The sequence below is a fragment of the Somniosus microcephalus genome, unplaced genomic scaffold (assembly GCF_052327205.1).
Source record: "Somniosus microcephalus isolate GS21.2 unplaced genomic scaffold, FLI_Smic_1.0 scaffold195, whole genome shotgun sequence".
Classification (NCBI taxonomy): domain Eukaryota; kingdom Metazoa; phylum Chordata; class Chondrichthyes; order Squaliformes; family Somniosidae; genus Somniosus; species Somniosus microcephalus.
Genome location: NW_028225382.1, coordinates 478,301 through 495,191, shown reverse-complemented (window position 1 = coordinate 495,191; position 16,891 = coordinate 478,301). Strand labels below are relative to the sequence as shown.

Below are 16,891 nucleotides of genomic sequence, written 5' to 3'. Positions count from 1 at the left end.
ACAGCTCCTGTTTGTGGAATTGGGTGGTACACATGCCTACCTGCGGGAGCTGCCTGTCTTCTACCAGGAACTGCTATGGGTCTGGAACAGCGTCGCCTCCAGGCGGAGTTCTCCCCCATCAGGAGTGGCGGTTCTCCTTTGGGAGCCGCTGCTCAGGAATCCGCACCTCCGTGACTGCTGGATCGGGTGGCTGGCGGAGAGCAGGGCTGTGCCTGGCAAGGTGACTAGAATCAGGGACCTGCTCGATGGTGGAGGAGTGGGCTGGATGGCGCCAGAAGAGCTGGCACAGCGCCTGTCCTTGGCCAACGTCTGGCGCACGGCCAAAGCCATCGAGTTGCTGAAAGCGGCAGTGGGCCCTGACTCCACTAGGTGTATCAAGGAGGCTCAAGCACATGGGGTGATCCCGTCCGAACTGACCCCCGTTCGGACAGAATTCCTCATCGGCGCACGACCCTGAAACCCCTCTCAGGAAATGGCGCCTCACAACTTGAGCCGCCTCGGGGAAATGTCCTCCGTGCCCTTGAGCTCTGCATGGAGGGGTTTCCTGTACGGGCTGCTGCTGCACACTCTCCACTTTGCCATCATCGTCTGCCGTCCGTACACGCCTTGGTGTGCCATCTTGCCATCTGGTGGAGGCGGAGGTCCCCAATGGAGGGCTCTCTATGCAGGAGTCCTCCCTTGTTCTATTGGGGACTTGGCCTGGAGGGTGTTGCACGGAGCCGTCCCTTGCAATAAAATGTTAAGTAGGTTCACAGACTCCCAGGCCGCCTGCCTTTTCTGCAGCCTGGAGGAGTCCGTGTTCCATGTTTATGTGGAATGTGAGAGGTTGCAGCCCCTGTTCCATTTTTTGAAGGGGCTGCTCCTCGATTTTTGGTTGCACTTCAGTCCCACGCTCCTGATCTACGGCCACCCGGTGTGAAGGGGAGCAGGCAGATCGGAGGACCTCCTTGTAGGACTGCTCCTGAGCCTGGCCAAAATGGCAATAAACAGGTCCAGGCAGCGGGCAGTCGAGGGGGTCGTTCGGCCCGATTGCCTGCCTCTCTTCTGCGGCCATGTTCATGCCCGGGTGGCCCTGGAGATGGAGCACGCGGTGTCTGCTGGCACACTTGAGACCTTCCGAGACTGGTGGGTGCCGTGAGGACTGGAGTGCATTGTCACCCCGGCTGGGGTGAATTTAATTTAATTTGATAAGTTTCAAAAATGAATTTAAGTTTTTAAGTTTCGTTACAGTCCACTTGTTCGGCCGGGAGAGCGAGAGGCTCCGCTCGGCGATGCAGAGAGCCCTGCAGATGGAGAAGAATGTCAACCAGAGTCTGCTGGATCTGCACAAACTCTCCACTGGGAGCGCCGACCCTCAACTGTGTGAATTCCTGGAGACCCATTATCCAGATGAACAAGTGAAGATGACCAAGAAGCTTGTAGAGACTGGGACCCCTGCCTTGTAGGCATGAGGGCTTGTGACTTTGTACAAAGAGCTGAGACCTGAGCTCTGTAAATGTCATTTACTGTAAATAAAATGTTCAATCTTACATTAAAAAATTTTTTTTAAATAACATTATTTAAAGACAAATTTCCTCCAGTTTCACAGACAGCCTTTGTCACTGCAATAATTTCTTAAATGTTTAATCATTAAATCAAAAGCATCAAAAAGGAAGAGAGAGTAGCAAAAGTAAAGAAAGACTTGCATTTCTATAGCGCCATTCATGGCCACTGGACGTCTCAAAGCGCTTTACTTTTTGAAGTGTAGTCACTGTTGTAATGTGGGAAGTGCAGCAGCCAATTTTCACTCAGCAAGCTCCCACAAACAGCAATGTGATAATGACCAGATAATCGGTTTTGTTATGTTGGTTGAGGGATAAATATTGACCAGGACAACGGGGATAACTCCCCTGCTCTTCTTCAAAATACTGCCATGGGATCTTTTACATCCACCCGAGAGAGCAGACGGGGCCTCGGTTTAACGTCTCATCTGAAAGACGGCCCCTCCGACACTGCAGCACTCCCTCAGCACTGCACTGGAGTGTCAGCCTAGCTTTATGTGCTCGAGTCTCTGGAGTGGGACTTGAACCCACCACCCTTTGACCCAGAGGCGAGTGAGCTGCCCACTGAGCCACAGCTGACAACGTTGGTCCCTTAGAGGTAGAGACAGGAGAAATTATTATGGGGAATAAGGAAATGGCAGAAACGTTAAAACAAATATTTTGTATCGGTCTTCACAGTAGAAGACACAAAAGCAAACCAAAGATGGTGGGGAACTGAGTGTTTAATGAGGGTGAGGAACTTAATGTAAAGTACTAGAGAAACTAATGGGACTAAAACCGACAAATCCCCTGGACCTGACGGCCTACATCCTAGGGTTCTAAAAGAGGTGGCTGAAGAGACAGTGGATGCATTGGTTTTGATCTTCCAAGAGTCCCGAGATTCTAGAACGGTCCCAGCGGATTGGAAGGTCGCAAATGTAACACCGCTATTCAAGAAAGGAGGGAGAGAAAAAACAGGGAACGACAGGCCAGTTAGCCTGACATCAGTCGTTGGGAAAATGCTGGAATCCATTGTTACGGAAGTTGTATCAGGGCACTTAGAAAATCATAACATGGGTAGGCTGAGTAAACATGGTTTTATGAAAGGGAAATCGTGTTTGACACATTTATTAGAGTTATCTGAGGATGTAACTAGCAGGGTAGATAAAGGGGAACCAGTGGATGCAGTATATTTGGATTTCCAAAGGGCATTCGACAAGGTGCCACATAAAAGATTATTACACAAGGTTAGGGCTGACAATGTTGGGGGTAATATAGTAACATGGATAGAGGATTGGTTAACGGGCAGAAAACAGAGAGTAGGGATAAATGGATCTTTTTCAGGTTGGCAGGCTGTAACTAGTGGGGTGCCGCATGGATCAGTGTTGGGGCCTCAGCTATTTACAATCTATATTAATGACCCAGATGAAGGGACCGAGTGTCATGTATCCAAGTTTGCTGATGATACAAAGCTAGGTGGGACAGTAAGCTGTGAGGAGAACACAGAGTCTGTAAAGGGATATAGATAGACTAAGTGAGTGGGCAGTAAGGTGGCAGATGGAGGGAAATGTGAGGTTATTCACTTTGGTAGGAAGAATAGAAAAACAGAATCTTTTTTAAATGGTGAGAAACTTTCAAATGTTGGTGTTCAGAGAGATTTGGGTGTCCTCGTGCAAGAAACACAGAAAGCTAGCCTGCAGGTACAGCAAGTAATAAGGAAGGCAAATGGCATGTTGGCCTTTATTGCAAGGGGGTTGGAGTATAAGAGTAAGGAAGTCTTGCTACAATTGTACAGGGCCTTGGTGAGACCACACCTGGAGTACTGGGCACAGTTTTGGTCTCCTTATCTAAGGAAGGATATACTTGCCTTGGAGGCGGTGCAACGAAGGTTCACTAGATTGATTCCTGGGATGAGAGGGCTGTCCTATGATGAGAGATTGTGTAGAATGGGCCGATACTCTCTGGAGTTTAGAAGAATGAGAGGTGATCTCATTGAAACATACAAGATTCTGAAGGGGATTGACAGGGTAGATGCTGAGAGGTTGTTTCCCCTGGCTGGAGTGTCTAGAACTAGGGGGCATAGTCTCAGGATAAGGGGTTGGCCATTTAAGACTGAGATGAGGAGGAATTTCTTCACTCAGAGGGTTGTGAATCTTTGGAATTCTCTGCCCCAGAGGGCTGTGAATGCTGAGTCTTTGAGTATATTCAAGGCTGAGATCGATAGATTGTTGGACTCTAGGGGAATCAAGGGATATGGAGATCGGGTGGGAAAGTGGAGTTGAGGTTGATCAGCCATGATCTTATTGAATGGCGGAGCAGGCTCGAGGGGCCGTATGGCCCACTCCTGCTCCTATTTCTTATGTTCTTATGGACTTTCAAAAGGCATTTGATAAAGTACCACACAAGAGACCTACTCGGAAAAGAGAAGCACATGGTATTAAAGGGCTGATGGCAATTTGTGTATATAATTGGCTGAGGGATAGGAGACAGTGAGCAGTGCTGAGGGATGTTTTTCTGACTGGAGGGAAGTATGCAGTGGGTTCCCCAGGGGTCGGGATTAGGACCATTGCTTTTCTTGTTATATATAACTGACCTGGACTTGGGTATAGGTGTACAAGTTTGAAGTTTACAGATGATACAAAACTTGACAACGTAGTAAATAGTGAGCATAGTAGTAGCAGACTTCAGAAGGACAGAGACAGACTGTGAAATGAGCAGACACAAGGCAGATGAAATTAAATGAGGATAAGTGTGAAGTGATGCACTTTGGGAGAAACAACAGGGAGAGGCCGTATAATCTAAATGGGACTATTTTGAGGGGGTGCAAGAGCAGAGGGACCTGGGGGTCCATAATCACAAATCTTTGAAAGTGCCGCGGCAAGTTGGTGAGGCGGTTCAGAAAGTGTGTGGGATACTTGGCTTTGTAAATAGTGCCATTGAATACAAAAACAAGGAAGTTACACTAAACCTTTACAAATCACTAGTGAGGAACATAGGACAGGAGGAGGCCATTCAGCCCCTCGAGCCTGTTCTGCCATTCAATGAGATCATGGCTGATCTGCGATCTAACTCCACACACCCGCCTTTGGCCCATATCCCTTAATACCTTTGGGTAACAAAAACCTATCAATCTCAGATTTAAAATTAACAATTGATCTAACATCAATTGCCATTTGCGGAATGGAGTTCCAAACTTCTACTACCCTTTGTGTGTAGAAGTGTTTCCTAATTTCACTCCTGAAAGATCTGGCTCTAATTTTTAGACTGTGCCCCTAATCCTAGAATCCCCAACCTGCGGAAATAGTTTCTCTCTATCTACCCTATCTGTTCCCCTCAATATCCTGAAAACTTCGATCAGATTATCCCTTAACTTCTAAATTCTAGGGACTACAACTCTAATTTGTATAACCTCTCCTCGTAACTTAACCCTTGAAGTCCGGGTATCATTCTGGTAAACCTACGCTGCACTCCCTCCAAGGCCAATATATCCTTCCGAAGGTGTGGTGCCCAGAACTGCTCACAGTGCTCCAGGTGTGGTCTAACCAGGGTTTTGTACAGCTGCAGGGTTTTGGCCTCAGCTGGAGTCTTGTGTACAGTTCTGGGCACCACACTTTAGGAAGGATGTCAAAGCCTTGGAGAGGGTACAGAGGAGGTTGACCAGGATGGTACCAGGGATGAGGGAATTCAGTTATGTGGAGAGATTGGAGAAGCTGGGATTGTTCCCCTTAGAGCAGAGAAGGTTAAGAGGAGACCTAATAGAGGTGTTCAAAATAATGAGGGGTTTTGATCGAGCAAGTAGGAAGAAACTGTTCACTCTGGCAAGTGGGTCGGTAACCAAAGGTCACAGCTTTAAAATAGTTGCTAAAAGAACTAGAGGGAAATGAGGAGAATTGTTTTCACACAGAGGGTTGTTAAGATCTGGAATGCACCATCTGAAAGGATGCTGGAATCAGGTTCCACAGGAACTTTCAAACGGTAATTGTACACGTACTTGAAGAGGACTAGTTTGCAGAGTTCTGGGGATAAAGCTGGGGTTTGGGACTAAATTGGACAGCTCTTTCAAAGGGCCGGCACAGACAGGATGGGCCGAATCACCTCCTTCTGTGCTGTTAGATTCGATGATCAGTGTGAAGACGTTGGTGTCTCTTAAGGCTCGTAGAGCTTTTAAAGCTCTTCCCACAGTCAGAACATTTAAAGGGTCTCTCGTCAGTGTGAACTCGCTGGTGTTCCTTCAGATCCTTGGAGCCTTTAAAGCTCTTCCCACAGTTAGGACACTGAAACGGTCTCTCGTCAGTGTGAACTCGCTGGTGTTCCTTCAGATCCCCGGAGCTTTTAAAGCTCTTCCCACAGTCAGAACACTGAAACGGTCTCTCGTCAGTGTGAACTCGCTGGTGTTCCTTCAGATCCCCGGATCTTTTAAAGCCCGTCCCACAGTCAGAACATTTAAAGGGTCTCTCGTCAGTGTGAACACGCTGGTGTTTCTTCAGCTCCCGGGAGCATTTAAAGCTCTTCCCACAGTCAGAACATTTAAAGGGTCTCTCGTCAGTGTGAACTCGCTGGTGTGACAGGAGGTTGGATGAATGAGTGAATCCCTTCCCACACATGGAGCAGGTGAACGGCCTCTCCCCAGTGTGAACTCGCTGGTGTGACAGGAGGTTGGATGACTGAGTGAATCCCTTCCCACATTCGGAGCAGATGAATGGTCTCTCATCAATGTGAACAAGCTGGTGTCCCTTCAGATTCCCAGAGCTTTTAAAACTCTTCCCACAGTCAGAACATTTAAACGGCCTCTCATCAGTGTGAACAAGCTGGTGCAGCTTGAGCTCCCGGGGGATTTTAAAGCTCTTCCCACAGTTAGGACACTGAAACAGTCTCTCATCAGTGTGAACAAGCTGGTGTCCCTTCAGCTCCCCGGAGCTTTTAAAGCTCTTCCCACAGTCAGAACATTGAAATGGTCTCTCATCAGTGTGAACAAGCTGGTGTCTCTTCAGCTGCCCGGCGCTTTTAAAGCTCTTCCCACAGTTAGAACACTGAAATGGTCTCTCCCCAGTGTGAACTCGCTGGTGTGTTTGCAGGTGGGATGAACAAACAAATCCCTTTCCACACACGGAGCAGGTGAACGGACTGTCCCTGGTGTGACTGCGCCGTTGAACTTCCAACGTAGACGGGGAACTGAATCCCTTCCCACCGTCCCCACCTTTACCCGGTTTCTCCCCGGTGTGACAGTGTATGTGTCTCGCCAGGTCAGGCGATCGGCTGAATCCGCGTCCACACACCGAACACATGTGCGGTTTGTCATCGCTGCGATCACTGCTTTCTCCTTCCATGTGCAAAGGCCGATGATATTCAGGTCCTGATGAATCCAGCGACTCTGTCAGATGTTGACGTAATGTTTGGTCTGAGCTTCCCACCTGTAACTGCTCCAGTTCTATAACCCTGTAAATTGAGATCAGAAAAGGATCAGAGGCAAACTGTCGTTTAATTTTCCCCTTTCCGAACCTAGGGGCAGTGAAGCTGATTTTCAGGCTCCAGCTGCTGCACAGGTTGGTTGAAAGGATCAGCAGTAATGGCGGCTGTAATACCCACAAGCCCCCACGCTCCAGAAAGCACTCTGTTGACTCCGAGTCCCGCGCATGTGCTCATGGCCCCCACGCTCTCCCTCCTGCTCCACAATCGCCCGTCCCGATCGGTCCACAACGCGCATGCTCAGCGCACAAAACCCCACGGTTGGAACATCGGGCGCGCATGCGGAGCTGCAACATCTGGTACGCGTGAGCGGCTCAGGTGGGGACGAGTCGGTGTTTCGCCTCAGCTGCCAGGGAGGTGCGCATGTGCAGGACGACCCAACATTCCTCCTGTCAGCAATCACTCCCTCGGTTCTTTAATAAAAACAGAAAATGCTGGAAATATTCAGCAGGTCAGGCAGCATCTGTGGAGAGAAAAACAGAGTTAGCGTTTCAGGTCAATGACCTTTCGTCAGAACTGCTTGTTCTTTAGTGTCAGCCAGTGACTCAGTGGGTAGCACTCTCGCCTCTGAGGCAGAAAGTTGTGGGTTCATAGTCCCACTCCAGAAACTTGAACATTGAATGGCGGAGCAGGCTCGAGGGGCCAAATGGCCTACTCCTGCTCCTATCTTCTATGTTTCTATGTAAGTTTAGGGACCCTCCATGTTGACTTTGTCCGATCCTGTCACTGTTTTCCAAGTGCTCTGCTATTACATCCTTTATAATGGACTCGAGCATTTTCCCCACTACCGATGTCAGGCTTACCGGTCTATAATTCCCCATTTTCTCTCGACCACCTTTTTTGAATAGTGGGGTAACATTAGCTACCCGCCAATCCATGGGTACTGTTCCAGAGTCTATCGAATTTTGGAAGATGACCAGCAATGCATCTACTATTTCTAGGGCCACTTCCTTAAGTACCCTAGGATGTAGATTATCAGGCCCTGGGGATTTATCAGCCTTCAAGCCCATCAATTTCCCTAACACCATTTCCCTACAGATACTAATTTCATTCAGTTCCTCCCTTTCATTAGACCCTATGTTCCCCCGACATCTCTGGGATGTTATTTGTGTCCTCCTTTGTGAAGACAGAACCAAAATATGTATTTAAGACCAGGACCAGTGCAAGATAGATTAAGGCGATACTTAGTACAACTAAATCAGGAGGTACAAGCACTAAATAAAGAAGTGAGGAACCAACAACAGATTAAAGATCTAGAAAGGCAGAATGCTAGACTTAAACCAGACGAGTTGCCCAGAATAGGTCAACAAGTAATGACGCAAGTTATCGGAAGAAAGGGAATGGGGCCCGTTGGATGGGGCCATGTACTGTATTAATGACAAGTGATACGTGTGTTTGTCTACAGGAACCGATGGGTATGCGATGGAAGCAATGCACCCAGGTGAAACCATTTAACACTAAAGACCCCCATTCTACCCTCTCCTCTAGGGGAAAGAGCTCGGAAGACGACCAGACCTCTGTTCAAATTACAGATAAACATGGATCCAGTTGACCCTTTATATCAGAGGGTCCGTCTCGGGGAGAAGAAGCTCTCCCGGTTTACCCTTACACCTGAGAACTCATCTTTAATGTGGAAGCAAGTCATCCTCGGTTCTGATGGACTGCCTAAGAAGAAAGAAGAAGATATAATTGGAGTAATACTTCTTTACTCCTGTACTCAAATCCTCTTGTAATGAAGGCCAGCATACCATTTGCCTTTTTAACTGCCTTTCACGACCACCGGACGTCCCAAAGCGCTTTACAGCCAATGAAGTACTTTTGAAGTGTAGTCACTGTTGTAATGTGGGAAACGCGGCAGCCAATTTGCGCACAGCAAGCTCCCACAAAGAGCAATGTGATAATGACCAGATAATGTTTTTTCGTCATGTTGATTGAGGGATAAATATTGGGCTCAAAACACCGGGGATAACTTCTTTGAAATAGCACCACGGGATCTTTTACATCCACCCGAGGGGGCAGACGGGGGCCTAGGTTTAACGTCACATCCGTAGGATGGCACCTCCGACACTGCAGCGCTCCTTCATTACTGCCCCTCCGACAATGCGGCTCTCCCGCAGCACTGTCCCTCCGACAGTGCGGCGCTCCCTCAGTACTGCCCCTCCGTCGGTGCGGCGCTCCCTCAGCATTGCCCCTCCGACAGTGCGGCGCTCCCTCAGTACTGCCCCTCCGACAGTGCGGCGCTCCCTCAGTACTGCCCCTCCGACAGTGCGGCGCTCCCTCAGTACTGCCCCTCCGACAGTGCAGCGCTCCCTCAGTACTGCCCCTCCGACAGTGCGGCGCTCCCTCAGCACCGCACTGGAGTGTCAGCCTCGATTTATGTGCTCAAGTCCCTGGAGCGGGATTTGAACCCACAACCTTCTGACTCTGCTATCCACTGAGCCACAGCTGACTCCAGTCTTTTACACAGTTTCATCATAACTTCCTTGCTTTTGCACTCTACGCCTCTCCTAAAGCAGGGGAGTTATGATGAATTGTTGAACAGTTTTTTTTGCAGAGTGACCAAGGCTGTCTGTAGGAAACAATTATGCATTTGAAAGCAGCTTGTATTGTGAAGCTTGTGCCCCTTTGCCAGGCCCGCTGCCTGCGGCCCCTCTCCCAGATTCCAGCCCCAGCTCTGTGTTGACTGAGCTGCTCTCACCTGGGGACAGCGCGTCACAATCGGCCCCAGCGCACCTGAGCTGGAGAGGAGGCCCCGCCCCCTAGCCGCGCCGCCATTGGTTGGAGGACCAGGCCGCCCAGTTCAGTCCTCCCACCTCCGCCCTCGTCCTATTGGTCAGCGCTCCCGTCAGTCAAAATCACATTTTTCCGGCTCACTCCGCCACCCCGCGCGGCTCAATCCGTTCCGTTCGGCGTCCGCGGAGGTCCCGCCCGCCTCTCAGGTTTGGGTTTTCTCGTCTTTTACTTTATAATCTCGCTCTCCGCTCCCCCCTCACCTCGATTTAAATCGATTCCCCAACAGATGACTTTACCCCGGCCGCTGATTCCGTCTGCTCCCCGGAGGCCCCGTGCAGGCGCACTGGCAGCCTCGCACCGTTGAGAAGCTTTTCAAAAATGTTTTTTTCCGAAACAAATTGAAAACACTCATTAATTCCCCCAACCTCCTCCCCTCTAAAGTGCGATTATTATTATTCTTGTTTTTCCTCATTTGTGTGCGGTGTCTTTTTTTTACCTTGCGGTGGCGTGCGCCGATCCAACCGACCCCTGGGCGTTGCGTGCTGGCGTCAGCGCGTAATCGGAGGGGGTGTGATTGACGCGAGGCGCCCGCCAATCAGGAGCGCGGAAAACACTGGGAGGACCGGGCGGGCTGACGGTCCTCCAACCAATGGCGGCGCGGGAGGGAGGGAGGCGGGACCTCGGTGGGCTGTAGGCCGCTTTCCTGCTTTCATTGTCTGCAGGAGCTGTTAAAGGGAAGGGGAGGAGGGGGTGGAAAAAACCCAGCTTGTGAGTGTTTATTCCTTTACATTACCTTTATTGCAAGGCTATTCATCAACTGCATTCATTTAAAAATAAGTGAACCTTTTCTCTCTTTGACTTTTATCCAGAACAAAGAGCCCTGGTGCTGTGAACATTTTGGTGGGCAGCCACTTTTAAAGGGACAAAGACCAGCATTCTTCCTCCTCTCTCTCTCTCTCTCTCTCTTGTGAGTATTTGTGGTGGGTGAGAGGAGGGGGGTGGTGTGAGTCAAAGGGGACTGCGGCCCCTTTTCAACAAAAACAATTGCTTGGCCATTTAAAGGGGAATGGTGGTATAGTGGTTAGCACTGTTGCCTCACAGCGCCAGAGACCCGGGTTCGAATCTGGCCTCGGGCGACTGTCTGTGTGGAGTTTGTACATTCTCCCCGTGTTTGCGTGGGTTTTTTCCGGGTGCTCCGGTTTCCTCCCACAGTCCAAAGATGTGCGGGTTAGGTTGATTGGCTATGATAAATTGACCCTTAGTGTTAGGGGGATTAAATACGTGGGGTTACAGGGATAGGGTGGGATATGTGTTGGTGTAGGGGTTACGGGGATCGGGTGGGATATGTGTCGGTGCAGGCTCGATGGGCCAAAATGGCCTCTATCTGCACTGTGGAGATTCTGTGGGTGCCCCCCAGGTATTTAAAGGGGCAGTGCCTCTTTCTTTCTGTATCATGTAAGAGCAGGGAGGTTCTGCTTGAACTGTACAAAACACCAGTTAGGCCACCGGCTAGAGTGCTGCGTGCAGTTCTGCTCGCCCCATTGCAGGAAAGATGTGACTGCTCGAGACGGGAGATTTATGAGGTTGTTGCCAGGACTAGAGAATTTCAGCTACAAGGAAAGATTGAATACATAGAAACATAGAAGATAATCTACATCCGAGGGTACTTGAGGAAGTGGCCCTAGAAATAGTAGATGCATTGCTGGTCATCTTCCAAAATTCGATAGACTCTGGAACAGTACCCATGGATTGGAGGGTAGCTAATGTTACCCCACTGTTCAAAAAAGGTGGTAGAGAGAAAACGGGGAATTACAGACCGGTAAGCCTGACATCGGTAGTGGGGAAAATGCTAGAGGCCATTATAAAAGACGTAATAGCAGAGCACTTGGAAAACAGTGATCGGATTGGACAAAGTCAACATGGATTTACAAAAGGTAAATCATGCTTGACTAATCTACTGGAATTTTTTGAGGATGTAACTGGTAAAATAGATAAGGGAGAACCAGTGGATGTGGTGTATTTGGACTTTCAAAAGGCTTTCGATAAGGTCCCGCATAAGAGATAGAAACATAGACGATAGGAGCAGGAGTAGGTCATTTGGCGCCTCGAGCCTGCTCTGCCATTCAATGCGATCATGGCTGATCATCCAAGTTCAGTGCCCGGTCCCTGCTTTCTCCCCATACCCCTTGATCTCTTTAGCCTTAAGAAATATATCCAACTCCTTCTTGAATATATTTAATGAATTGGCCTGCACTGTCTTCTGTGGTAGAGAATTCCACAGGTTCACCACTCTCTGGGTGAAGAAATTCCTCCTCATTCCTGTCCTAAGAGGCCTACACCTTATCCTTAGACTGTGACCCCTGGTTCTGGATTCCCCGACCATCAGGAACATCCTCCCTGCATCTAGTGTGTCCAGCCCTGCCAGAATTTTATAAGTTTCAATCAGATTCCCTCTCATTCTTCTAAACTCCAGCGACTATAAGCCCAATCGACCCAATCTCTCCTCATACGTCATTCCTGCCATCCCAGGTATCAGCCTGGTGAATCTTGGCTGCACTCCTTCCATGGCAAGAACATCCTTCCTCAGATAAGGCGACCAAAACTACACACAATACTCAAGATGTGGTCTCACCAAGGCCCTGCACAACTGCAGCAAGACATCCTTGTTCCTGTACTCAAACCCTCTCGCTATGAAGGCCAACATACCATTTGCCTTCTTAACAGCCTGCTGTAGCTGCATGCTTACCTTCAGCGACTGGTGCACAAGGACACCCAGGTCTCGTTGCACTTCCCCTTCTCCCAATCTATTGCCATTCAGATAATAATCTGCCTTCCTGTTTTTGACACCAAAGTGAATAACCTCGCATTTATCCACATTATATTGCATCTGCCATGCTTCTGCCCAATCATCCAACCTGTCCAAATCATCCTGTAGTTTCCACAGAATCACAGAAACCCCACAGTGCAGATAGAGGCCATTTCGGCCCATCGAGCCTGCACCGACACATATCCCACCCGATCCCCGTAACCACTACACCAACACATATCCCACCCTATCCCCGTAACCCCAGGTATTTAATCCCCCTAACACTAAGGGTCAATTTATCATAGCCAATCAACCTAGCCCGCACATCTTTGGACTGTGGGAGGAAACCGGAGCACCCGGAGGAAACCCACGCAAACACGGGGAGAATGTCTGTGTGGAGTTTGCACAGTCACCCGAGGCCGGATTCGAACCCGGGTCTCTGGCGCTGTGAGGCAACAGTGCTAACCACGATGCCACCGTGCTGCCCGGCAGCTTTCTCGGCATCCTCCTCACAGCACACACGCCCACCCAGCTTTGTGTCGTCTGCAAATTTGGAGATATTACATCTAGTTCCCTTGTCTAGATCATGAATATATATTGTGAATAGCTGGGGTCCAAGGACCGATCCCTGCGGTACCCCACTAGTCACTGCCTGCCGCTCGGAAAAAGACCCGTTTATTCCAACTCTTTGCTTTCTATCTGCCAACCAGTTCTCTATCCAAGTCAATACCTTGCCCCCAATCCCATGTGCCTTAACTTTACACGCTAATCTCTTATGTGGGACCTTATCGAAAGCCTTCTGAAAGTCCAAATAGACCACATCCACTGGTTCTCCCTTATCTATTTTACTAGTTACATCCTCAAAAAATTCCAGTGGATTAGTCAAGCACGATTTACCTTTTGTAAATCCATGTTGACTTTGTCCGATCCTGTCACTGTTTTCCAAGTGCTCTGTTATTACATCTTTTATAACGGACTCTAGCATTTTCCCCACTACCGATGTCAGGCTTACCGGTCTGTAATTCCCCGTTTTCTCTCTACCACCTTTTTTGAATAGTGGGGTAACATTAGCTACCCTCCAATCCATGGGTACTGTTCCAGATTCCATCGAAAACCCAGCAGCTTCTCCTCCATCTCCACTCCAGCTCAAACTGCTGTAACAAAAAGACCTACACAGGCGGCCAGGGACCGACTTCCGTCACCTGCAATAAAACTCTTCCCGACAGCCGCTGACTAATGGCGGCCGCAGCACCCACAATTCCCTGCGCCCCAGAAACCGCTCTATCCAATGCGCTGATTTCCCCGCTGAGAGTGCGCATGCTCCCCGGGGCCGCGGGCCATTCTGGGAGCCTGGCTCCTGTCCTTTGTCCCGAGTCGGACTCGGTGGAGCCAGCTGAAGAAACCGGGAAGCGGCGGCTCGGATGGGGGAGGCGCTGCACCCTGGATTTCCTGGTGCCAGGGCCCTGGCCGCACATCTTGCGGGCCCGGCCATTCTGATTCTGATTGAGGTTTTTGATGAGGTAACAGAGAGGGTTGATGAGGGCAATGTGGTTAACGTGGTGTACATGGATTTCCAAAAGGCGTTCGAAAGCGTGTGAAGTTAAGGCACATGGGATTGGGGCAAGGTATTGACTTGGATAGAGAACTGGTCGGCAGACAGAAAACCAAGAGTTGGAAGAAACGGGTCTTTTTCCGAGTGGCAGGCAGTGACTAGTGGGGTACCGTAGGGATCGGTCCTTGGACCCCAGCTATTCACAATATATATTAATGATCTGGACGAGGGAACTAGATGTAATATCTCCAAATTTGCAGACGACACAAAGCTGGGTGGGCGTGTGTGCTATGAGGAGGATGCCAAGAAACTCCAGTATGATTTGGACAGGTTGGGTGATTGGACAGAAGCATGGCAGATGCAATATAACGTGGATAAATGCGAGGTTATCCACTTTGGTGTCAGAAACAGGAAGGTAGATTATTATCTGAATGGCAATAGATTGGGAGAAGGGGAAGTGCAACGACACCTGGGTGTCCTTGTGCACCAGTCGCTGAAGGTAAGCATGCAGGTGCAGCAGGCGGTTAAGGAGGCAAATGGGATGTTGGCTTTCGTAACGAGAGGATTCGAGTACAGGAGCAAGGATGTCTTGCTGCAGTTGTACAGGGCCTTGGTGAGATCACACCTTGAGTATTGTGTGCAGTTTTGGTCGCCTTATCTGAGGAAGGATGTTCTTGCCATGGAAGGAGTGCAGCGAAGATTCACCAGGCTGATACCTGGGATGTCAGGAATGATGTATGAGGAGAGATTGGGTCGATTGGGCTTGTACTTGCTGGAGTTTAGAAGAATGAGAGGGGATCTCATTGAAACTTATAAAATTCTAACTGGACTACACAGACTCGATGCAGGAAAGATGTTCCCGATGGTCAGGGGTCACAGTCTAAGGATAAGGGGTAAGCCATTTAGGACAGAGATGAGGAGGAATTTCTTCACCCAGAGAGTGGTGAACCTGTGGAATTCTCTGCCACAGAAGGCAGTAGAGGCCAATTCATTAAATATATTCAAGAAGGAGTTAGATATATTTCTTTAGGCTAAAGGGATCAAGTGATATGGAGTGAATGCAGGGCCAGGGTACTGAATTTGGATGATCAGCCATGATCTCGTTGAATGGCGGAGCAGGCTCGAGGGGCCGAATGGCCTACTCCTGCTCCTATCTTCTATGTTTCTATGTGTCCCCAGGTATTTAAAGGGGCAGTGCCTCTCTCTTTCTGTATCATGTAAGAGCAGGGAGGTTCTGCTTGAACTGTACAAAAACAGCAGTTAGGCCACCGCTTGCAGTTCTGGTCGTCCCCATTGCAGGAAAGATGTGACTGCTGGAGACGTGAGATTTACGAGGATGTTGCCAGGACTAGAGAATTTCAGCTGCAAGGAAAGATTGAATACATAGAAACATAGAAGATAGGAGCAGGAGTAGGCCATTCGGCCCCTCGAGCCTGCTCCGCCATTCAATGTGATCATGGCTGATCATCCAAATTCAGTACCCTGTCCCTGCATTCACTCCATATCCCTTGATCCTTTTAGCCTTAAGAAATATATCTAACTCCTTCTTGAATATATTTAATGAATTGGCCTCCACTGCCTTCTGTGGTAGAGAATTCCACAGGTTCACCACTCTCTGGGTGAAGAAATTCCTCCTCATCTCTGTCCTAAATGGCTTACCCCTTATCCTTAGACTGTGACCCCTGTTTCTGGACTCCCCCGCCATCGGGAACATCCTTCCTGCATCTACTCTGTCTAGTCCTGTTAGAATTTTATAAGTTTCAATGAGTTCCCCTCTCATTCTTCTGAACTCCAGCGAGTATAAGCCCAATCGACCCAATCTCTCCTCATACGTCATTCCTGCCATCCCAGGTATCAGTCTGGTGAATATTCGCTGCACTCCTTCCATGGTAAGAACATCCTTCCTCACATAAGGTGACCAAAACTGCACACAATATTCAAGGTGTGGTCTCACCAAGGCCCTGTACAACTGCAGCAAGACATCCTTGTTCCTGTACTCAAACCCTCTCGCTACGAAGGCCAACATACCATTTGCCTTCTTAACCGCCTGCTGCACCTGCATGCTTACCTTCAGCGACTGGTGCACAAGGACACCCAGGTCTCGTTGCACTTCCCCTTCTCCCAATCTATTGCTGTTCAGATAATAATCTGCCTTCCTGTTTTTGCCACCAAAGTGGATGACCTCGCATTTATCCACATTATACTGCATCTGCCATGCTTCTGCCCAATCACCCAACCTGTCCAAATCATACTGGAGTTTCTCGGCATCCTCCTCACAGCACACACGCCCACCCAGCTTTGTGTCATCTGCAAACTTGGAGATATTACATCTAGTTCCCTCGTCTAGATCATTTATATATATTGTGAATAGCTGGGGTCCTAGGACCGATCCCTGCGGTACCCCACTAGTCACTGCCTGCCACTCGGAAAAAGAGCCGTTTATTCCAACTCTTTGCTTCCTGTCTACCAACCAGTTCTTTATCCAAGTCAGTACCTGATGCGCCATCAATTACTCAAAAGACTGAGGTTGAGCGAGTAACAATCAGGCTTTTATTAACTAAAGAATGAAGGTCTTGTCTCGAGTGGTCGACCCGTCCAGAATACTAAGGGACTGGGAGGTAGTCACTTATATACCTGGAATAGTGGGAGGAGTCAGCCGAGGCATGTCCAGACCTGTACCTAGTGGAATACACATACAGACACAGACAGGTATGACAGTGGTTTACCACAGTACCTTGCCCCCAATCCCATGTGCCTTAACTTTACACGCTGTTCTCTTGTGCGGGACCTTATCGAAAGCCTTCTGAAAGTCCA

At 49.1% G+C, this 16,891-nt stretch overlaps 1 protein-coding gene across 1 annotated transcript in view; it reads left to right on the top strand.

Moving 5' to 3' along the window:
- Window positions 1-265: 265 nt before the first annotated feature.
- Window positions 266-16,891, top strand: part of LOC147082071 (uncharacterized) — an 84,504-nt gene continuing 67,878 nt past the window's right edge. The window contains exon 1 of the mRNA XM_085980480.1: window positions 266-349. Within this exon, the coding sequence (XP_085836606.1) occupies window positions 266-349 (84 nt within the window). The remainder of the gene's footprint in view (window positions 350-16,891) is intronic.